This window comes from Meleagris gallopavo, chromosome 1, assembly GCF_905368555.1.
Source record: "Meleagris gallopavo chromosome 1, MGAL_WU_HG_1.1, whole genome shotgun sequence".
In the NCBI taxonomy this organism is placed as follows: Eukaryota; Metazoa; Chordata; class Aves; order Galliformes; family Phasianidae; genus Meleagris; species Meleagris gallopavo.
Genome location: NC_139404.1, coordinates 183,054,344 through 183,078,148, shown reverse-complemented (window position 1 = coordinate 183,078,148; position 23,805 = coordinate 183,054,344). Strand labels below are relative to the sequence as shown.

The window sequence follows — 23,805 nt, the reverse complement described above, 5'->3', positions numbered from 1 at the left end:
CTGCTGTCAGGGCCGCTGTTACAAATGGGTCTGAGAACAGAGGGGTAGGAACGAGTCCAGGCCACGAGCTGGAGGGAGGAGCAGGGCCCTCCAGTCCTTGTGTCAGCAGCATCACCTGGGCCTGTCTCTCACCTAGCAGCTCCCCACAGATGATGCTCTTAACGTGGGGTATATTCATTGCTCTTTGTAAAAAAGCCATTGTGTGAGAGCACATCACCCAGAGTTGAAACGCAGCCTCTCTCTTGTGTTTGCTGTTGCTTATAGCTTATCAGACTTTGGTGATTCATGCGATGTCAAACATTCTTTGATACATCTCCAAAGGAAACTTTTTCCTGGACAGCCCCTCACACAGCATGCAACTTCGAAGAGAGCCCAGGAGAGGTCTCTGAAGATGCTGCTACACAAGGAGCCCCAGCACCTAACGGCAGAGCACGCCCTTTGGAGCCTTCAGAGAAAGCCCTTGGAAGAAGTGGGCCGTGCTGTACAGAGAAACCGTGTTACCTCCTTGAATTCCTCTGAAGAATTCAGCAGTGTCAGGCTGCAGACTGTGAATGACAGCAACCTGAAATCACAGGATCACAGAATGGCCAGGGTTGAAGGGACCTCAAGGATCATGAATCTCCAATCCCCCTGCCACAGGCAGGGCCACCAACCTCCACATTTAATACTAGTCCAGGTTGCCCAGGGCACCATCCAGCCTGGCCTTGTGCACCTCCAGGGATGGGGCATCCACAGCCTCTCTGGGCAGCCTGATCCAGTACCTCACCGCTCTCATAGTAAAGAACTTCCCCCTGACATCCAACCTAAGTCTTCCCTCCTTCAACTTAAAACCATTTCCCCTTGTCCTGCAGTTATCTACCCTTTCAAAGAGTTGGCTCCCCTCCTGTTTATAGGCTCCTTTTAGGTACTGGAAGGCTGCAATGAGGTCACCCTGCAGCCTTCTTTTCTCCAGGCTGAACAAGCCCAGCTCCCTCAGCCTGTCTTCATAGGGGAGGTGTTCCAGCCCCCTGATCATCTTTGTGGCCCTCCTCTGGACCCTCTCCAACAGCTCCCTGTCTTTGTTGTATTGGGGGCACCAGACCTGGACATAGTACTCCAGATGGGGCCTCACAAGGACAGAGTAGAGAGGGACAATAACCTCCCTGTCCCTGCTGGCCACCCCTCTTCTGATGGAGCCCAGGATACCATTTGCTTTCCGTGCTGAATCAGCACATCCTCCTCTGATGGTGGGTGTTATTTGTATATGTATTAATATCTACCTATGAGCCTTAAATCAGAAGTAGCTGTACACTAATTTGACAGCTCTGATCTTTGAATAAAGGAAAGCTGTGGTGTCTTTGGCCAGAATTGTTCCCTGCAACCCTGAGGTGTTTCCTCCCAGTTTGTGAGTATAGATGTGAGGTAAAAATAGCTGTGGGCACATTTTATGGATTAAGTCTTCCTTAGAAGATGTGGGTGCTGAAGAAGAGATTCTGGAGGAGTTAAGATGCCTGAGTCTGGACTCCATAAAAATCCCACCTCAGTCTTGCTACAGTGGAACTGAACCTTCACAGGTCCACAACTTTTGATCTTAAAGGTCTCTAAATAATTAATTCATTTCTTTATTGATAATTATTAAAGACTTCTCAGTAATTATTGGATGAAAGCTCCCTGCACACTGACCTGGGAAATATATCTCATTTTTGTTAGGCTTCAGTGTGAGCAGGATGCTAAGCTTCTTAGATCTGAACTAACTCCAAACATGTTCAAGGTTGGCCCGAACTCTGTATGTTTACAGAATCATAGAATGGCTGTGGTTGGCAGGGACCTCTGGGCCCATCTGGTCCAACTTCTGCTCAAGCAGGGTCTGCCAGAGCAGGTCCTGAGCAACCTGGCATGGCTTTCTCCTCTTTCTGCACTGGTGAAGGTCCTCGCTTGGCAGCCCCTCTGCCTTCTTGTGGTCTCCTCGGATGAGGAGCATGGGCCTGCCTGAACTGCTGGGCAGCACAGCCCTGCCTTGGGGTTTCACTGCACAGAGGGCGGGATGGAGCCTTGGGAGGGCTCTCTCATAGCTTCTCCTGGAAAGAATGAAAGATTCATTCATGAGAGCATGTATATAGAAGGGAACATCAATAAAATTCAGTTGTATAGCCACTTGTCTGTGGGAATTTCTGCATTCCAGGCCCTGTTTTCATGATTGTGAAGCATCAGATAAGGTTAAAAAAAAAAAAAAAAAAAAAAAGCAATGACAAAATCCCAGGTCTTTTACCTTCCTATACTCGCTCTGATCAGACTAGTTCATGACCAAAGACTGCTGTCTTCCTGAGCCTTGTACCTCTTTGCACCAATTATTTACCCCATGGACGCACCCTTGATTATTCCTCTGCTGAGCAATTTGGCTGTGGCAACTCTTAGGGAGAGATTCTGAATTGCACGGGTAACATGAAAAGCAGGAAAATTTCACCACTTCCCTTAATGATTTCCTGAAGTGATTAATTATCCTCGCAGTTCAAAATGGCTGTTTGTTTACTTTTAATTTCAGATTATTTGTCTTTCTTCTCAACCTTGGGTATCTGCTGTGTATAATGTGAAAAGCCCATTTTCTCACCAGGTATTTACACTTTGTAAGCTAGTCCTGTAACTACCTTTGCATGAGGTAAGCAGACTGGCCACTTCTAGTCCTTTCCTTCTTCCTACCAGTTACTTGCTGTCTCTTTCTTCCTCTCCTTCTAACTTATCAACATCAGAAGTATGAGAACTCTTTCAACATCAACCCCAATTAGGTGAGCTGGAGATGTAAGATCCCTCCCAGCTTTCTATGCAGCTGTTTATATACCCAAGAATCACATTGGCTTTCTTCCCCACACCACTGCACTGGGCACTCCAATGCAGATGCAAGTCTTGCTGATTCTTAAATTGTTTCCAGGGCTATTGCTTTCCTGGTTAAAAAAAATCATGTAGTCTTTGATCCTAGATGAATTAACATCTTAACTTGTGTTAAATGCATCTGGCTTGGAAAAAAAACACCCTTCTGGTATCACTGCCATGGTCTCTTAGTCACCATCCCAAATTCTTGATGGTACCTGTTCATGTTTTTACTGCAATGTTGTATTTATTTGTAGATCACCAGTGCAAATGCAGAATACAGAGACCCCCATGTTACTTCCTCTGGAATGCTTTTAGAAATCCCTGTTCAGTGACTGCTTTTGGAGGCGTCTCCAGGTCTGACACACACACAGAGGGGTGCAGCTCCTACAGCAAAGTGCCTGTTTTGCAATCATAATGACACTACCAATCAGACATGCTATGAATTCTCCATTTGTTACATTTACAGGGCCTCTTTATGACCAACCTCAAACCCCTGCTGAAGAACAACAGCTCCCCAGAATCCTTGGGCTTCTGTTCTCTGGAGCTTTCTCATATCCAGAGACATTTTAAATGTTCACACCAAGAGACCAATATTCTCTGGTTATCTCAGTGCTCGAGGATGCTGGGACTTTTGCAAATATGTGTTGATCTTAAATGTTGGTCCTTCTGTGAGATTAACAAGGAACTGCAGAATGCATCACTTCCTAAAAGAGAACAAAAACATTTACATAAACCTTGTGCCTGTTTGGAGATTAATTAATATTTTTCTCATCTACTTCTTGGCCATTATGAAGATTTCTTACGTTCCTAGTGGACTTCAAAAAGCCCCTCTTTGTCTTGCCAAAGCAGGGATTTATCCCCCTCTTTCCTGTGTCATATTTTTGTTCTTTATAACTTCTTATGTATACTTTTTGCCGTCTCTCCCTCATTTCTTCCATTTGTAACATTACTTTTAGATTTAATTGTTGCTTTCCACTGTTTTTTTTTCAGGGTGGGAACTTAAACAAAACAAATTCCTTCTCTGAATGCCTGGCTCTTGCGCTGTAAGCCCTGAGATCACCTTCTGCCCACCCTCAGGTACAGCAACACTGCATGTGATCTGTGCTTTTAAAGCCATGTGGGACTGTGAGCAGTACACCAGCATGTCTTCGACTTGAGCAGAGATTTGTGCCCGAATGGAAATGTCTGAGCTGGAATTTTCCCCTTGCCACCCTTCCTGTAAGAACCTGTCTCTTGCCATCCAGGACATGGCTTGCATGGCCACAGCACATTTCCTTCCTTGGGACATCTGTTCTTTCAAGGACTGAGCCTCCCACTGGCCTGGTGATGTTGCAGGGAACTGTCAGCAGTGGCAGCCCAGCGCAGGAATGCTCAGCATCCAAACAGCAGCCTTAAAAGAAGTTGGTGGGAAGTCTCTGTTTCCTTGATTGGGAAAAGAACAGAGGTCTGGTTGGGCTGTGACTCAGCTGATGAGCCAGTATGGGGCTGTTTTCTGATGAAGGCATCTCCAAGGGCTTGCTCATCATCATGCCCTCTGTGCTGCTGTGGGGCCATAAAACCCTTGTCTGCTGTGAAACCCTTGTGCTGCTGCTTTTCTGCATGCTCACAGAGTCATCCCAGCTCTCAGACTCCTCCCGTCTGCCTCCCACCTCACTGATTCTTTGGCTGTTTGCCTCTGTGCTCAATCACAGCTCCTGTACTACTTTCTGTCTTTGCTTCTTGAAGTGAGTGTGACATGACAATGGCTTTGCAATGAGGAAGAGACTTCATAACTATTCTCAACAGAGAAAAATCCAGGAGTCAGCAAGAATTCCCTGCAAGAAAAGGCACAGGGCAAGAACGTGAACTAGGCCCTTCCTAAGCTCCCAGGAGAGGCCCGCAGAGGAGCATGCCATCCCCCTGCAGCCCACAGGCACCACATGAAGCACATCTCCATGTGCAGCCATGAAGGAGCCCACTGTGCAGCAGTGGATGAGGCACAGCCCATGGATACCCCTGCAGGAGCAGTCCCAGGCTGGAGCTGCAGCCCGTGGAGAAGAGCCCACAGTGGGGCAGAAGGGCTGGGGGAGCTGCTGCCAGTGGGGCTGTGCTGAGCAGTTCCCCACCCACAGTGTGATGTCAGCCCAAAGGCACTCAGCAAGGGAGGGAGGAGGGTGCTGGGGGCATGGGTGGCACTGAAGAGCACACAGCTCTGCTGCTCTCTATATTGGGCACACGCTCATCCCTGTGGAGGAATTCTTGTTTCTGCGGAATCAAATAATTTCTTTGAGCTCGGACAAAGCAATTAATTTTAGCTATGTGATACTTATATGCAGATGAGCTGCTGGGCGATACCTCTCTCGATAGCTGCATCCAGTGTTAGGCAAAAAACACCCCACTGTGTGAATTACTAGCCAAACAGCTCTGCTAAGGACTAAGCTAATTTTATCCTTTTCTCAGCTGGCTGACAATGACTCAGTCCCTGCTTGTCTGGGAGGACTCTCAGTATCTGGATGCCCAGACACCTAAATGAGCATTGTATTGCCCATCCAGGAGGCAAGAGCCTGCTGCCCACACACTGCTGTGGTCTGTCTTGGGTTTTTTTTCACTGTTTGTGTAGATATGGAGCAAAGAATACCAGTGAAACACCCAACAAACAGCTTATCAGGTAGAATGGAGCAGGGATGCACGGGGCATCAGCCACCTGTCCCAGTGTTTGACCATCCTTACGGTAAAAAATGTTTCCTAATGTCCAATCTGAGCCTCCCTTGCCACAGCTCTGTGCCATCCTGTCCTGCCAGCAGTTCCCAGCAGCAGAGTCCAGCATCTCTGTCTGCCTTCCCTCCTCAGGGAGCTGCATGGAGCCTCCTCTTCTCCAGACCAGACAAGTTCAGTTGGATGAGACTCTTCTGGATTTAAAATTTCTGTTACTGGAAGATCCAAGGTGCAGCTAAGTACTTTTTGTAAATGGGGCTGCAAGGAACAGAGCAGCCAGCATGAAAGCATGGATTCTCCTAGTTTATATTGAGTCTCTGAACCAGGAATGTGAGGAAGAGTTTATAAGAAGAGCAAACAGCCATGCATCATCCTGACCTATTTAAAACCCAGCTGAGTTTTCCAGCAGCATTTCAGTAGTGCAGCCCTCAAGCTCACTGAAAACAAGGTAAGCCATAGGATCAGTTCCCACGTCCTCCAAAGATGCCATAGAAATTTATGACAATTTAATAACTAAGAGGATTCCAGCTGCTGTCAACCAACAGCAATCCCTCTTAACCTGCAACAGCCCACCTTTAGCTACTGACCCTGCACTCTGCAATGTGTTTATTCAGTCTCGAGGCAATGCAGGGTCAGGAGCAGTCTCAAACACCCGCATTGTTCCTTTTGGGTGTGGGCAGAAATCAGTTCACTCGGAGTCAAGTGAAAACAAAGAACAACAGCCTGGAAAACAATGCACTCTTGACACAGAAGTGAGAGCTGCCAGGTTGATTCTTCCTTTTTTCTTTGTTACGATTCACATTACTTCAGGTCTGAGACCTCTGGGGAGCCCTTTGCTTATGGAGGCTTGCAATAAGCAGAAGAAAAATAAATTTTTATTTCCTCCCCAGCACAGCAACTAGCTTGGGAACTTTGCAAAAGTTGACCCCTGTTCCCCAGGTCCTGCACTGTTCCTTCTTTTTAAAAAGATGGATAAAGCACCAAAGGCTTTTTCTCTGAGACCTGTAGATACAATATCCCATAAAACAGCAGGGTGTGGTTTGATTTCCTGTGTTACAAAGCCCAGAGAACTTTTATAGAATAACAGAATCACTGAATCACCAAATTCTAAAATGGTTTGGACTAAAAGGGACCGTAGTGATCATCCAGTCCCAGCCCTCCTGCCATGAGCAGGGACACCTTCCACTGGACCAGGCTGACCACAGCTCCATCCTGCCTGGCCCTGAGCACTGCCAGGGATGGCTCACCCACAGCTTCTCTGGGCAGCCTGTGCCAGCATATAACCACCCCCACTGCGAAAAATTTCTTTCTAATGTATAACCAAAATCTACCCCGTTTGATTTAAAGCCATTACACATTGTTCTATCCCTGTACTCTCTGATGATAGGTCCCTCTCCATCTTGCCTGCAGGCCCCTTTAGGTACTGTCAGCCCACAATGAGGTCTCTTTGGTGTCTCTTCTTCATGCTGAATAAGCCCAGCTGCCTCAGCCTGTCTCCTGTACTCCAGCCCTCTGAGCATCTTCATGGCCCTCTGCATCCCATCCAACAGCTCCACATCCTTCCTGTGCTGGAGGCTCCAGGCCTGGGCATAGTGCTGCAGGGGGGGGCTCATGAGGGTGCTTCCATTTGTATTTTTACCATCAGAACCGTAACTTCTATCTGAGCTAGACTTGACACTGAGCCTTGTATGGATGGTTGGCTCAGGGTTTGCAGTGGCCAGCTGCTCCAGCCAGGGCTGAGCACAGTGCTGTGGGAGCTGGAGGTACCCCAGCTGGGCGTTGTGAAGGCATACTGCACATTTGCTTCTCCTTGGCAAGATGCTGCCTGCTTCCGTGTCACCGCTGCTGAGTAGTAGCAACTGAAACTGAACTTAGCATTCCCCTCCCTTTCCTGTTCTCCCTGGCCCACTGCCTGAAATGAGCACAGAACAAGCAGCCCATTTCACTTCTGTGCTGTACCTCACATGCAAAAGCTCACACGAAGCACCTTGATCTTACTGCTCTCACTCACTGCTGCATTAGCATGCTCTTAGCAACTCTGTCCTGCCGTGCTCGAGGATGGCTCAGTGATGTCCCCTTCAGTGGTGCTGCACTGCTGGGTGCAGAGGATCAGGTGTGAGCACAGGGCTCCTGTTCATCGGGGTGCTGCACAGAGTACCTGGAGAGCATCGTGTCATGGTTCAGAGGCTGATGCTTAATGGGACTGCAGTGGTCCACACAGAGCCATGAGTATCTCCTTACTGCACATTTAATAGAGAACTTAAGTACTTTAATGATTTGAGCAGGAGACTTCATGCACAGCCCAACAGCACGAGAAATTGCTCAGAGCAGCAGGACTATGACTGGAGCATTAGAGTGGAGCAGGACGGTTGGCCCCAACCCCTGCTTGCCTTCTGAAGGAGGAAGGACTAAAACCTTGGCCTCCTGGCTGCTGATGCTGAAGTTAAGAGAGTAGGAACAGGCTTGCACCGACTGCCTGCATTAAGGAAAGGATTCATGGCTGCACAAGATGAGGACAAGCAAAGTTTTCACACACTTTGCATAGCATGACAAGTGGTACACAACCACAAACATGTTAAAACACCTCTAAAGAAAGTCAAAACAGGCAGTGTAAATAATCAATAACAGTTCTGTAGCAGATCCCAGAACAGAGGCTGCAAAATCCTTTTATTTTTTTAAGCTAACTTAAAATCACAGTTCTGCCAGGTTTCCTCTCCAGAGACCCGGAGTTTTGCACTTCTATTTTAACCTGTGTTCTAAAACAGCCACTCATTTATTTAAAACACTAATTTAAGATTAGTATTTCCTTCCGCACTGTGGTCAGTTTCTGTGCCTAGAAGCATTGCTGCTTTTGTTTTTTAGAGGAAAATGCCCACTTGCACACATGCTGCCGTGCACACACGGATAGCTGAAGCTCCGCCTGTGCTCAGGGCAGTGACACGATTCCAGGAATGGTGGCCCTGCTCTTCACGTTTGAATCCATCCCAAGGCAATGCTGGCCAAGAGTAGCACAGCCAGAAGTACAGTGTGGAAAATGTGATGTTAACAAATGCCCACAGCAGCCTCAAGGTGTATTGCAGTAACAAGACATGGAGAAAAACTTCCTCACTCCTCCTCCCATTCCTCAGTGCCCAAACATTGCTGCAGACAATCAGCCCTGGGTGTGGCTGCTGTCTGCCTCCTGATTACAGCTGGGCCCCACCAGCAGGTTTAGCTTTCTCAAAGATCATGGCTTTCTCATTCCCTCTTCAGAGATGATGCAAGTGCAACAAGCCTGTACCTCTCATTGTGGTCCCACCCGTGGGTTTTCTGCCAGGGCAGCCTGTAAGGAGCCGTCTCACGCCTTGCTTCCACACAGCACCTGGCACAGCACGGTCTCAGCATTGGCTGAGCCACACAGGGCTTGTGAAAAGATCAAATGCTGGCAATGAGGAAAAGTAAGTAGTGGCACCTAGAAAAACAGCATTCAAGTGACTTTCTTGTCCCAAACAAACTTAAGATGTGGCTGTGCAAACTGACTGTAAAGCAAAGGTCACACAAACTATCATCTCTTTTAATCTTGGTTTAAAGAGTTGTATTGTTGAGCTTTCGGCACGTCTTTAAATAACTCATTTCTATAGTTAAAATTCACACTATTAAAAATATTGCCATGTACTATCAAAATCTAAATCTATCCAAATTATCATAGAATCACAGAATGGCTTGGGTTGGAAAGGACCTCAAGGATCATCAAACTACAACCCCCCTGCTGCAAGCAGGGCTACCAACCTCCCCATTTAATACTAGACCAGGCTGCCCAGGGCCCCATCCAATCTGGCCTTGAACACCTCCAGGGATGGGCATCCACAGCCTCTCTGGGCAGCTGTTCCAGCACCTCACCACTCTCATAGTAAAGAACTTCCCCCTGACATCCAACCTAAATCTTCCTTCCTTCAACTTAAAACCATTTCACCTAGTCTTGCTGTTATCTACCCTTGTAAAGAGTTGATTCCCCTCCTGTTTATAGGCTGCCTTTAGGTACTGAAAGCCTGCAAGGAAATCACCCCGCAGCCTTCTCTTCTCCAGGACCTGGGCTGTCAAACACTGGATTTTTGTTGTGCTTGTCTCTAACAGCCTGGAGGTTGTCACAGATCCATAGAATTATCCAGGTTGGAAAAGACCTTCAAGATCACCAAGTCCAGCCATCAATGTGACCTACTGAGTCCCACCACAAAACCACATCATTTAGCATCACATCTACATATCTCTCAAATACCTCCAGGGATGGCAACTCCAGCATGGGCAGCCTTTCCAATGCTTGACCACCCTATTTATGAATAAATTCTTCCCAATATCCACTCTAAACCTTCTTTGCTGCTACTTGAGGCTATTTCTTTGCATCACTGTCACTTGTCAACTGAGAAAAGAGACCCACACCCACCTTACTGCAGCCTCCTTCCAGGCAATTGTAAGGAGCTTGGCCTACTTTTCTCCAAACTAAACAATCTCAAATTCCTCAGCCACTCCTCTTGTCTTATTTTCTAGTTCCTTCAATTAATAGAGATTTCTTGAGTCTGAAGACTATGATGAAGTGCTGAAGGATGTGGACTCTGGATTTTATCACTTTTATTCGGTATATGTCTAAGTCTGCATCCCTGACACTCTGACCTTGAGGTGTCTGCTAGTCTCTCATAGAAGCATGGAAGCATTAAGGTTGGAAAAGACATTTAAGATCACCTAGTCTAGCCATCAGCCCACCCTCACCATGCCCACTGCCCATGTCCCTCTGTCACATCTCCATGGTTCTTGACTTCACCACCTCCCTGGGCAGCCTGTTCCAGTGCCTCACCGCTCTATTGAGAAGAAATATTTCCTAATATCCAACCTGAACCTCTCTTGATGCAGCTTGAGGCTCTCACTGGTACACCCTGTGCTATAAGAATCATGGCAAGAGGAGGGCAGTGAAGCAGCACTGTTGGTGATGCTGACCAGCGTGAGGGACGCCATGGGGAAGGTCTGAAGATGTCTGCGTGAGCATCTAACAAGCAGGCAGCAGAGAGTGGCACAAAGACCTGGTTTAAGGTGGGAATCAAAATTGCAACAGTGCATTGCTAAGCTCTTCTCCAAAGAGATGATTATCTTCCTCCTACCCCTCTTTCTCCCATCCTTGAATCTCTTCATTTTAACACAGAAACTGTTTCAGTTTTTCTTTTCTCCCTGGCTCAGCACTGGGCTCCTTTCCCAGACGACGCTTTTGAGTTAATTTTAGCAAGAAACTCCATCCCCATGAGACAAGGAAGAGGCAGATGTGCTCTCTGACATGCAGTGGCGTGTCTGCTGGGACTGCTGTGCTCTGAGCCAAATCTTTGACAGTGGTGTCTCCAGTGAATCACTTTCTTCTTCCTTTTTGTTCCCAATAGAATGGGACAGTCACATACAGTCTGGCAGCCTACCCAGAGCCCGTAGCAGGAGACAAGAGATCTGCCCTGGAGAAATATTTGGAGTCAAGTATGTTTGGAAAGTCTAGGCTCACAGGGTCAGGAGAAAGGAGTTATTTGCAGCAATCTCAGTGTCAACCAAGAGAGACCGGGCTGGAGGCACAGTGTGGGAAAGTGGGCAGATAAGCCAGTGGCTTCCTGTTGTTACAGGGCTGAATACTGCCATGTTTTTCAGGATCATTTGGTCTTGGTGCTTGAGACCCTTGGGAAGAGGAGGTCAATGAAGATGGGTGAAAGCCTCCTTTCTGTCTCATTTCCCCATCTTCATGTTGTTCTCCTCATTTTCTTTTCACAGAGGAAAACAGCTTTCCTCAGCTCTCTCCCATCTGTTCATTTGACCCCTCCCGATCTCCCCTCCGGGTTTCTTCACATCTATTTCTATCCATTTCCCTTCTTAAGTTTTCCTTAGTATCTCATCAACTAATTTTTGCTCAATCTCCTTCTATTTCTCCAGGTCAACATCATTTTCTAGAGCTTCTTTTCTTGCCCTTTGTCCAAAATCTCCAAAAGGAGATCCTGAGCACTCTTCATAGAATCATAGAATCATAGAATGGTCTGGGTTGGAAGGGACCTCAAGGATCATCCAGCTCCAGCCCCCCAGTCACATGCAGGGCTGCCGACCTCCATATCTACTAGTAGACCAGGCTGCCCAGGGCCCCATCCAACCTGGCCTTGAACACTCTTCAGACTGTCTAGTGCTACTTACATGCTGGTACGTGCAGCAAAAACTAGGCAGGGATAGACCAGCCTCACAGCCTGGAAAGAAAGTTCCCCCAAAGCAAATAAGAGGCCCTTGAGACTGGGAAGAGTTCTGATGCATCACACTGAGGCTGAGGTGCCCTTGGAGGCAGGACATCTCCATTGCCTGGCAGAAGGATCCCTCTGCTCAGCATGCTGCTGGCTGTTGTGCCCATCTTAAGGTACCCCAACCTGCCTTCACACTGATTGGGACCATGCCCAGCTTGGGATAATGCAGATCAGCCAGTGGGGTTCTTAGAAGCACTGCATTACCTTGCTTTTCCTGTAGAACATGGCTCAAAACATGGGGAAAATATTTCCTTCTGTTGCCCAGATAACTGCAAGCCTGGGATCAGATAAACACCAAACAGCTCAAGTTTAGCTTCAGCTCTCCATTTCCCAGTAGCCTTTTTTACACCCAGGGGAATGAAATGTTGAGCTTGTCTTTTGGAGCTGCTGTGCTCTGGCTGGGCCATGCACGTGTGTTTCCATTCCCATCATCTTTCTGCACATGACTAATTCTTTCTGCCAGAGCTGAGTGACCAGGCCACTGCCTGGAAACCAAACAAGCTACTGGCTGCATTTCCTGCCATTCCCCAGCCTGTCCAGCCTGCCTCTGTCTCCCCAAGCTGATAACATCACATGAAAAGGCACTGACGTATTTCTTTGCTATGCTGCTTCAAGAAGCCATCCCCGAGTGCAGAAATGAGTCGTAGAGCCAGGGCTATTTTTAGCACTTTTACAGGCTCCTTCCCTGACATCCGTAATACAGGCTCCCATACAGGCTGTGTGTCATGTAGCCTCTCTTGCAGAGCAGCTGAGAATTGGTGGCACTTAGGGACTCCTGCTTGGAAGTCGCTTTAGCAATGCGACAGCTTTGTATCACAGTGCCCTTTATGGCACCTTGGCTTTTATAAGTTGCATGAGTGAATTACTGGCAGTATATCTGATCGTATCCAGCTTCTGTGGTGGGGAAAGGCAGGTTTTCTTGATCTTGAGATACTCCGTAGTCTCTCCACCCCACTGCTGTGAAAACATTAACTTTCCCAGTTAGCACAGTCATTCTTTTACCCATTAATCCAGCAGTAGCTGCTGTAGGCTCACAGGCAGGTAACAGCAGATCATAAACTCGAGGAGTGGTTTCATTCCTTGTATTATCTTTTTTTTTTTTTTTTTTTTTTTTTTTTTTTGCCAGCTCTACGTTTGGCCAAGCATGGGCACGGAGCTACACTCACACCCCACAAAGCATGTTCCCAGCCTCGCTGACACCCCGCCGCCTCCTGCTTCTCCTCTCCCTTCCCCCCTGTCCCTCGGCCAGGCCGGTTGCTGCGGACAGCAGCTCGCTCTTCTGGGCCCCGAATCTGACTTTGCGGCATCCCCTCCGGCAGCCCCAGAAAGAGTTCTGGCTGCGTCAGCCAAAATTCCTCCCGGGGACTGTGCTGCAATGCAGACACCACACCCCGCTGCTACATACGGCACGGCCGAGGGCTTCCCTCCTCCTCCTCCTCCCAGTTACCCGCGATGATTTCGACTTGCCCGGCGTTCCAGCGGGCGTGAGCGCGGCACCGCCCGTGGCCGCCGCCGGCAGCAGCGCCCGCTGCCCGCAGGGAGCGCCGCCCGCCTGGCTTCGCCTCTCTCCGCTCCGCCAGACCTGCGCCGTACCCAGCCCGGATGGACGGCCCGGGGGAGCGGACCGTGAAGATGTCACTGCTGTGTTTGCTCTGCTTGTCGCTTTTCCCGAGCTTTTCCCTGGGCAGAGTCGTCGGCAAGGACGAAGCCGGCTTTGCCGAGTGTAACGTGTTCTTCCCCGGCAGAGTCCCACCGGAAGGATTCACCGAGCCTTTCCACGTGAAGATCTGTCAGCAGTACAACGGAGAGCCGCGCTTTGCAACCCTCTACAGCACCAAGGACAAAATCCCTCTTTATTCCGCTTTCAAGTACACGGGGGCAGCCCGAAGCGGGGCGGACGAGAGCTGGCTGCTGGAGCCGCAGGTAGGTCCGCTTCCCCGGCGGTGGGGCTGCTCCCTGCCACGGAGCCCCACGGATGCTCGTGAACCCCCGGCAGATGCCGAGCTTAGATTTTTCTGTGCTTGAAAGTGAATGGATAAGAGCTCGTCGGGAGAGCTGGGCGCGAGGGCGGCGTGGGGGAGAGGAGAGCCCTCCCTGCCCCAGCTGCCCTTTGCCTTTGCGTGCCGGGGCAGAGCCTGAAGTTTCCGTCCCCTCGCTGTGCGGGGACGGACCTGGCGCGGGGAGGTCGGCTGCTCTGACATTTGCAGCACCTGAGGCCGCCGTGCCGCCTCCCGAGCTTCGGTTCTGGCTCACCCACCTGCTCGGGCAGGCCTGGAGGCTTTCCAGCAGCGGCTTCCCTTCTTTCCCAGCTCTCCTTCTTCGACCGCCTCACACTCACCCTGCTCCCCAAGCTTTGTGCTTCCTGCCTCAGAAATCTGCTCAGCCCCCGAAGCCACCGGCTGGCTCTGCCTCGAGTTGCTGTGGTCTCCCACCTTGTGTAGCCCATGGGATGCAGTGGCTGTGTTCCTGGGTGACGCCAGATGGTGACAGCATCAAATTGCTGAGAGCTTTGAGGACTTTTTTTTCTATGGAGTTGCTGCCATTAGTGCTAAACAGGAAAAGCCATACAATTGTTTGGGTTGGAAGGGACGCTAAAGGCCATCCAGTCCAACTCCCCTGCAATGAACAGGGACACCTACAGCTGGATCAGGTGCTCAGAAAAAATAATAATCCCCTGGATTCTTTTGCTTCCTTCTCTACTCCTTTGGCTGCTGTTTTCTGAGCCATTTGTTTGCCTGCTTCCTTCTTTTTCAACTACAAAGCCTCCCAACTGACATCATGATGCATATTCGAAGGGATGCTCCGTGTACAGCCATGTTTGACTGCTTTACTGCAGTGAGCTCCAGGCAAAAGAAGCATCGCAAATTTTAGCTTGGAGAAGAGTAGGTTGCAGGGAGACCTCCTTGTGGCCTTCCAGTACTTGAAGGGAGTTTACAAGCAGGAAGGGGACCAACCTTCTACATGATCTGATAGTGCCAGGACAAGGGGGAATGGCCTTAAGCTAAAAGGGGAAATTAAAGTTAGATGTTAAAAAGAATTGTTAACTCAGAGGGTGGTGAGGCACTGGCACTGCTGCCCACAGAGGTTGTGGGTGCCCCATACCTGAAGGTGCTCAAGGCCAGGTTGGATGGGCCCTGGGCAGCCTGAGCTGGTGGGGGGCAACCAGCCCATGGCAGAAAGTTGGAATGAGGTGAGCTTTGAGTATCCTCCTATCTTATGATTGTATGAAAGTGAAAGGCTTCTTAAACAAGATGTGCTCTTGTACCACGGTGAAGGAGTCAGCTAAGGAAAGGTCCCAGTATGTCCACCTTGGAGGAAGCCGTGCCACAGCAGGTGGCATTATGGAGGGAAGGAGGACAGAGATTGTCTCCCTCCTGCTTACCATATCCCCCATCCAAGGTTTTGATGAGCAGGATGTAGTGGATGTAGTGCCTATTGCTCACTCAATGCTGAAGCCTTTATAGGGCTGCAGAGGCAGGTGGGATGAAGGCTAGAGCAAGACTATTGGTAGTGGAACAGGGCACTCATGCTCTTTCTGGCTTAGAAGGATCATGCCTTCAGTGGGCAGCAAGGCTGCAGTCCAGATTGATGCAAGAGGAGCAAGTGGAGAAGAGATTTCTCATCTATCACTCACGTTCCTTGTGTTGGGGCTTCATCAAATGATGAAGAAAAGTCTTCACAACACCTGCTCTGCAGTAAGGCCCTAAGGATTACATTGGCTGACACTGAGATAGCCAGGTACCTACAGGCTGAACTGCACAGTGGTGTGTGCTTTTTTATGTGTGAATGCACACTCACATGGAGATAGAGGAAGCAGGAGGAAATTGCTATAAAAATTCTCTCTGCACTTTGATGGCTGACTCAAGGTTGTCACATGCTTTTTTTTTTTTTTTTGGTAATAGATCAGGATATAAGTTGTGAAGGCTCTGTCTCACGCCCTGTATGCCTACCTCCTCAGGAATGTGTGTACCAGATACAAATGCCAAATGTAATACTGAGGCAGTCATCAGATGAGAAGTAAGAGGAATGTCAGGACAACCCACAGCTGATTGGCAGCTGGAAACAGTGAATTAATTTAGCAACCAGGACTGTTAAAAAATGAGAGGGCAGGAGGATTATCAGGATACTGATGGGATGCCTTGAGACTTGGGTCTCCAAACCTGCTCTGTTGCTGACTTCTTTTAGGACAGGAGGTAATAGCTGTGCCAGAGGAGGTTCAGGTTGGATATCAGGAAAAATTTCTTATCAGGAAAGAGTGGTGAGGCAGTGGCACAGGCTGCCCGGGGAGGTGGTGCAGTCAGCATCCCTGGACGTGTTCAGAAGCTGTGGAGATGTGACACTGAGGGACGTGGTCAGTGGGCACAGTGGGGGTGGGCTGACAGTTGGGTTAGGTGAGCTCAGAGATCCTTTCCAACTTAATGATTCTGTGATTCTTAGGTTTAAGAGTAAGCCACTTCAGTCTGAAAGCTATAGTTTGGTCTGAATCTTGGCTTGGGAGAAATGAAGAACACTGGAGGTGCTTCTTCTCTTCTAGTCCAGGATAGGCTGGGTAAATGTTCTGGTGTTTTCATCTGGTTGGTGACTTCCATCAGCCAGGGAACCAAGGCAGGATTTGTATCACAGCTACGTCTGACCTGCTGTTCTTGTCAGCCTTGGTCATTAGGAGAAACGTGCTTCTGGAGCCACTTGTGACCTTCCTGTAACACAGACCATGAGAGAACATGAGGTTCACTCCTTTCTGTAGAATGACAACCCTCACTTTATGAAGCATGTGTTGTAATGGTAGTGCTTGGGCTCTAATCCAAACAGGTGTTTGGATGCATAATTTATTTTTAAATCCTCGCAGGATCAAGTTGTTTAGCTGTCTGCTTGGGCCTTGCCCCAAGCTATTGCAGGGTATTTTGGCAGGTGGATTCACACTTGGCCCATGGATGCAGATGTGCTCTTGCTGCAACACAAACCAAAGGCTGTGGGAATCAGAAGGCAGCTTGTGTGCAGGTTAGATACAGTGCTAGAGACAGCTTGCCTTTGGAGCTGGATTACAGGAGGCATGAAAAGCTCAGTAATACATGAGTTATTACAGACCATGATATGAGTTATTATAAACACTCACTGATGTCAGAGTCTTACGCATGCACGGCACATAGCCACATTTTTCATGTTCTTTCTTAATTGCATCCAAACAATCCCAATGGTATGTGCAAAACCCTGGAGCTGAACAGCAAAGCAAGCACATATTTGCTTGATAGGCACCTCCAGGTATGCATGCATCAGCTCATAACCAGAGAAATTCAAGTCTATGCCCATGCAGCTGGGGAATCTCTGCAAGGAAACAACTGCACAGTCTCAGGTCTTTATGCCTTTGAAGTACAGCACCTCAGTCTCCCCTCACCATTTTTCTTATTCTGTCAAGAAGGCTGTAGGTGCCTGAGCAAAAGAAAAACAAAACAAAACAAACAAACAAACAAACTTAAAAGGCTGAGATTTGTGCACCAGCACGTAAGAATTCTTCCAGTCCCGGAGCAAAAAGCCTTCAAGACGAAGCAAGATCCCTCCTAGCAGGCAGCCGGGGGTAGTGCAGCTCTCGGAAATGGTTCATGTTGGCACTGTGTCCAGCCCTGCTGCAGAGACAGCCCTGGTGCCAGGCTGCAGGGCTTGGCTGCTGCAAGAAGCAACCAGTCCTTGATTTGTGCAGTGAGGGTGATGGATACCTGCATACACCGAGCACAGAGCATAGAGGAGGGGATGCAGGGAGCTGCAGCTCTGAGAGGGCTCCAGCTCCGTGTAAGGTTTCAAGGACATAGATGGTGGCTATGTGTCCAAGCACACTCCAGGAGATCCCAGGCACCAGGGAGGGTGACTGGGGGGGTGATTCAAGGCAGAATATGAACTGTCTGCTCTGTACATCTCCAAAACGTTTTATACAGTGCAGTAAACAGCGTAGAGGCCAGGAGCAAAGAGAGCCGATGTAATGGGGTCAGTGCAGTGCTGGGATGAGAAACAGATTTCAGGAGACAGGGACTGCCAGAGGCTGCCTGTCACCACGGTGTTCCTACCAACATGCTTGCCCTCTAATCTGAGGAAGAAAAGAGCAATCTGGCGCATCCCCCTGGAGAGGCTGCAGTGTTAAGAGGAGTGTCTATGGAGCAGGGAGAGCTGCAATCACCTGAGAAAGCCCTGAACACACCATGGTGCCCCAGTGCTCCAGCTCCTGCTGTGTATGAACTCCTTGCATAGCTCTGTGCAGGGTGCTGGGAGGGGTTGTTACTGCCTCTGGCTCCACGTGGTGGCAAGGGCAGACACCCTCATAGCACAGATTCCACTGAGGACCTTCAGGACCTGTGGTGACAAAGTCTCCTCACCCACAGAACGCTGGGAGGTCATTAAAGATCAGGTTCAGACTGCTAATGACAAGCCTTTAGCTCAGAAAAATGACCGTGTTGAAGGCAGTGAAATTCAGATCATCTGCCATGGTGTCCAACTTACTCAATTAGTGGAGACAGGTAAATGCCTTCCTTAGGCATCCTACACATCATGCCTTTCATTCTTCATTGCCATTCTTCATTGCTTAGATTTGAATAAAGATGAGACAGCAGATGTTTAAAAGGATTGGAAGTGCCTTCACCATAGAAGGTGAGAACACAGACTTAAATTAGTCCTTCTATTAAAAATTCCTTCTAGGTTTTCCCTTAGGAATACCAAAAATCCCTTCCAGAAAATAAACACCAGTTTGAGGCTTAATGGAGGATGGCTGGTGAGCAGCTGGAAGCTGTGCTGTGCTGCAGGCCAGACTGGAGAGTTGCAGTCAGGACTGGCAGTCCGAACTGACACATTTAGCAGGACAGCAAAGGCAGTGCACACCCCTCTGAAACCATTGCCACAAGGACAGTAAGGAAGGAGTGCAAGATGGGATCCATGGCACAGCATATAGTAGCAGTCTTCATGGAAAATATACTTCAAAACCTATTTACACATTGCTTTGGTGAATTGCACGCACTAACTCTTCTCTCTGCTGTTTCAGATAGATGATCCAGAGAATGACCAGCATGAGATGGTGATTGAAGCTGATGTTGTTGGCTCTTTGGCCAACCTTGGTGCAAATCAAGCTCTGACCTCAGACTATGTGGGCTCTGGTTATGAACGAGGGCTGCTGAACCCTAGCTTGCTCAACAGGGAAGACTTCCAAATGGCCACCTATACATTGACAAATGCTGTCCCTCTGCGCCCCTCTCTGAGCAAAATCTGGCACAGTGACATCAGGAGGGTGGTGGAGCAAGCTCTGATCCCTCATTGTTCCAAGAAGGACCAGCTGTATCTCCTTGCAGGAGCAATTCCTTCCAGTGTCCGAGTTAAAGGCAAGGTGTCTGTGCCAGAGACCCTCTGGCTGGCAGCGTGCTGTGATGCTCCAGAGGGATGGTCTCTAGGACTGGTGAAAAAAGTCAATGATGAAAGCAGTTTGGCAGACCTCACAGTGGGAGAGCTGGAGAAGCAGCTCCTAGCAGGGCTTGACTTGTTCAAGGGCAACTGTGGAGAAGACAATGAAAGCAGTGAGAAAATGGAAGCAATACTGCAAGCTGTCAGTCAGATCCGAGAGCAGGTAGGAGCAAATGACAAGGAGGAGGCCAAAGACAGTGGCTTGGTGAGGAAAGTGGTTGGCATAATTGCTACCCCTTTCATCAAACTTCTAGAACTCTTCATCTACCTGCTTGTGGAGCTGGTGAAATTTATGTTTTATTTTCTGTGGCTTGTTATCAAGCGAGTTGGCAGTACTCTTCTGGATGGAGTCTACAGCCTGTGGAATGGGACGGTGTCCTACCTTAAAGCCATCAGCATGGTGCTCATCAGCATCCCCTATGATGTGGGGAGGGTCATCACCAACATCTTCTTGGGCTTTCTGGGAATTATTCAAGATGTGGCAGTCATCACCTATAGAATTCTACGCATCCCCATGGGCTTTGTCCTTCACCTCGCTTCTTTCCCTTACTACTCCATCTGTGCCATTCCCTCTGTTGTCAAAGACATGGCCACTGGGATCGGTGGCACCTTCTCGCTGGCCATTGATGCCACAGCCTCCATCCTGCATGGCTTTTATTACGTGGCTAGTCACATAGCCAAGCGGTTTGTCCCTAAGGGCTCCTCTGGTGACTGATAGGGGTGGAAATCAAGGCTGCAAAGACAAAAAGTGAAAGAGGAGTGGGAGAATGCTTTAAGATATGTGGCCAAATGCTGTTGATTTTGTTCTGGTATTTATTGTAAGTGACATTAATAATACGGGAAGTAACAGGGAGGGCCAAGGTAACTTCGCGAGGGGACATCACCATTGCAACTCAAGCTCTATCCGTTTCAAAGTGTTCGGTTTTTATCAGTGCAGGTCACAAACTTCCTGTGATTTGCAGACATCAAGCTGCTTCCTTTGGGAGATGCTCTCTAAATGTGGTACAAGGTTGTTTCTTTCCTACTGAGACAACACTGAGACCTGTGCACTGGCAGTGACCTCTGCAGAAGCACATCCCACTTGGGGCGGAGGTGGTGGTCTGGGGAAAGACTTCAGTTTCTGAAAGAGAAAAGGTGGGCAGAGTGCAAGGGTTAGGGGCAAGATGGGGAGCAGGAAGGGAATGGGTCCAAGTCGTGCTGCTGGTTGCATTGCTGACTGCACTGGAGTCCTGCCAGCAGAGCCTGGGAAGGAATTTGGCTGGGTGTGTTCCATAGCTCCCCGGACCAGCTGCCAACTCCTTCCCTTCACCATACCAAGCTCACTTTCCCCAAACTATTCCCTGGTGACCAGTCAAGATCTCAACCCCAAATTCCTTGCCCTGGCTGGTGGGCTCCAAAACCCAGTAGAGCCATGTGGGTGATGCTTTTGGCCTTGAATCAGCCTGTGTGTCAGTGAGCAGCCTGCCCTGCCTCTGCTCAGAGCTGGTGGTTCATCCAACACACAGGTGATCCTTTGTGCCAGAGATCTCTGCTGGATTGTGCCCAGGCTGGGGATTGGTACTGTCCTGGTTATCCTTCCTAGGCCTATTGTGAAAGTGCAGCTCAGGTGGCAGGGGGGTTGAAATTAGATGATCTTTGAGGTCCTTTTCAACCCAGGCCATTCTGTGATTCTATGATTCTAAAATGATCCTCTTGTGTTTTCCTGTAGGACTGGTCTGGGTTGGTGGCAGCACTGATGTACTTACAAGGGGGGCAGGAGGAACACATGACAGGGGAAGAGCAAGGGAGCACTGTGAATAATTTTGCTTCTTTCACAAATTTTATGTCTTAATAGACCTTGTCTGGAAAACAGGTGGAGGTGAGGGAGGCTTGGGGCACAGTATGCATTCTGCTATGTAAATCTCTGTCCGGTGACTCATTTATGAGCAGTGTTCATGTCAGAAGGAAACCTGTCCCCTCTTCTGCACTCCCTATCCTCACTGCTCCTGTTTCCTCAGCCCTTATTCCCATGGATGTGACTTTGTGGGAACAAGAGAAGAGGGAAGATCTAATCACGCAAAATCAGCAACATTTTGACCAATCCCTCCTTTGTGCTGAAGCTGTCAGTGCAGCGGTGGGCACCAGCGTGGGTGCCCCAGGGTACCTTCAGGGGGCACATGTGGTGGCACCGATGTCCAAATGCAGCTCCAGCTGCCCCCGTATGCCTCTCTTGTGCCTTAAGCATGGCCTTATCTCTAACCTGCTCTCATATCCCAGTGCACTGTGGAGTTGGTGTCACCACATCTCCATCACTACTGTCACCCAGAGAGGTTAAGGCCAGCCCATGGGCACGTCTCCATGCTGCAGCCCTGGTTGCAGAGCAGCCAGTTCCTTCCATCCAGGAGACGGCAGCACTGTAGGATTTGGGCAGATGTGGAGCCATACTATTAAAGTTGTCTGAACACGTTCGGATTCCAACATGAAGAACCCTGACCAGCACAGGTCATTTTTCTTCTCTGCTGCATGTTTGAGCAGGCAGTGGGAAATCTGCCTGAAACACCCAGTAATTGTTACAGAACAAGCAACATCCTGCTGCAGAGTATTGTTTCAGATTATTCTTATCTGGGCATGATTTATGGCTTGAGAGCTTTACCCTGTCCTTGGAAATGTATGGCTTTAACAAAATAAAAGTTACTTTTGCAAAGAGGGACGGCTATCACATTTCTGTCTCAACTGCAAATAAGATAACACAGCCCAGAGAGCTCTGGCTAATCAAGAAAGTAACAGCAGCATAGTTGTTCTTTTTTTATGGCTTGACATCTGATATTAATGGCTCTTTTGTGCTTTTAAAACACCTTTTCATTATCAAAGTACATTAAAAAGAGTTAATTCATTAAGCTATAGAAAATGTAAGTTAGAGCTGGGGGTTGCAGGCAACGTGTTTAGCTCTGAGTGTGCCTAAAGAGTTCCCTGCCAAGACGGGCTGGTCTGTGGTGGGAAGGGACTGAAGCAGGAGGGGAAGGGAAGTTTCCATGTGAGGGAATAGGGGCTCAGGACCTCCTGCTCTGCTGGGAATGGGATCCCTCTACCCAGGGTGGGCGGTCTTAGGACAGGGGAAAAGACTGGGACCAGTGCTGCCTCTGGGCAGGTTGTTCTGTGCTGATACCTCTCCTTGAGCACATCTCCCAGAGAGGTCTTGTGTGCTTGAGAACCGCCCTGAGCCACAGATGGACAAAGGGGAAAGGGCTGGTCTTCCTTATCTTAATCATGATAACCACAGGCTCAGAGTCATTCACAGGACAGGGAAGCAAGGTAAATTGAACTTGCCTCAACCAGATCACCCAGCCCATCACTGCAGGAGTTTCTGTGCACTTCAAGATGACCTTTACCTCTGTTATCTTCACTCTGGGTTGAGTCCAGAGAAACAAGCCATGCATCTAGAACAACAGCAACTCCAGCAGCGCAGCCCATGGAGCCCAGCCCTGTGTCAGGTCCTCTGATCCCACCTCTGCTGCCTAGCTCCATCCTCTGCTAGGTACATCTCAAGGTAGGCAGCTGCTGCAGTCTGGAGGGGAATTGAGCCCTATTTGTCCACAAGTTCTCTCTTCCACTTAGGTAGTGCCAACAAAAGAAAAAGGCACTGGAAAATAATTACAAGTGTAACTTGTTTGGCCAGAAAGGATTGCCTGGGAGCACAAAGTGCAAGGCGTGTCTGCGGTGTGCATCTTAGCGAGATTGCAATACCACACACTCAGCATGGAGCAATTCCTCTTTGCTGTGCAGTTCTGGGCTTGCTTCGATTTGTGAATGTGCCTAACACGGGGTAACATCTGCCATTGATTTCAGCAGAACTGGTGTTTTCAGCCAAGCAGAAAGGCCTGCAGACTTCCCAGCAGTGTTAGTATTACAGCTGGTTGGAACACCTCCAAGGAAATTTATTGTCAGAAACGGTTGATTTATCAAACGGGACTTTTTCTTTCTTTCATTTGTTGCTGTTGTTGTTGTTTTCATAGTAATTTGCCATTTTTAGCGGAAAAGTCTTTGTAGGCCTGGGCTGAAAGGACCAGAAACATTCCAAGAAGAGCCCATGCTCTGGATTCGAGGTGTGGATGTGGACATTCAGCACATTCCTGCCTCAAGCCAAGCCTGGCACATGAATGTGGCTGTCTCCATCTCAGAGAGGCACACGCTTTGCCTGATACCTCATTTTCTTTTATCTTCAGGACCCCGTTTCCTTTTCAAATGTGTTGAGACTGTGAAAATAAATCATTTTCTTGACAGGCAGAAGCCTTGTTCCCCCCTGTTCTGGTGAATAAAGCCCAGCCCAGCACTTCCAGGGAGCCAGGTGGGCAGGAAGATGCCAGTGGGCATGGAGGGAGCAGTGGGAGCTCTCCTCTGGTGGAGAAAGGATGGCAGCTGGATGGGATGCTTCAATACAAGTGGCCAGAGCTCAAAAATGAGAATAAATGGCAAAGAAATGGTATCTGCTTGGTTCTGATGCCAACAAACCATAGAGCTGAATGCAATAGGCATGGAGGGATGATCTATGAGAGGTTGGAGAAGCCAA

The 23,805-nt window shown here is 48.8% G+C and overlaps 1 protein-coding gene and 1 long non-coding RNA gene across 2 annotated transcripts; one reads left to right on the top strand and one right to left on the bottom strand.

Annotated features, from left to right (window-relative positions):
• Window positions 1–1,346: 1,346 nt before the first annotated feature.
• LOC146545818 (uncharacterized) lies at window positions 1,347–13,359 on the bottom strand. Its single transcript, XR_014881121.1, has 3 exons — window positions 13,231–13,359; window positions 3,332–3,551; window positions 1,347–2,057 (listed from the first exon to the last, which is right to left on the bottom strand). It is a non-coding gene; the product is annotated as an uncharacterized LOC146545818 (long non-coding RNA).
• Window positions 13,240–21,944, top strand: ENDOD1 (endonuclease domain containing 1). The gene is made up of 2 exons (XM_010706095.4): window positions 13,240–13,748; window positions 18,847–21,944. Exons 1-2 carry the CDS (start codon window positions 13,428–13,430, stop codon window positions 19,972–19,974), a joined length of 1,449 nt encoding a protein of 482 aa, XP_010704397.2. The 5' UTR covers window positions 13,240–13,427; the 3' UTR covers window positions 19,975–21,944.
• The last annotated feature ends 1,861 nt before the right edge of the window (window positions 21,945–23,805 follow it).

What these genes read in the sequence shown, in the direction of transcription:
- ENDOD1 (XM_010706095.4), top strand. Translation starts at nt 13,428, where the DNA reads ATGGACGGCCCGGGGGAGCGGACCGTGAAGATGTCACTGCTGTGTTTG. An exon ending in GCTGGCTGCTGGAGCCGCAG is followed by an intron (nt 13,749 to 18,846) that starts GTAGGTCCGCTT and finishes CTGCTGTTTCAG; the next exon opens with ATAGATGATCCAGAGAATGA.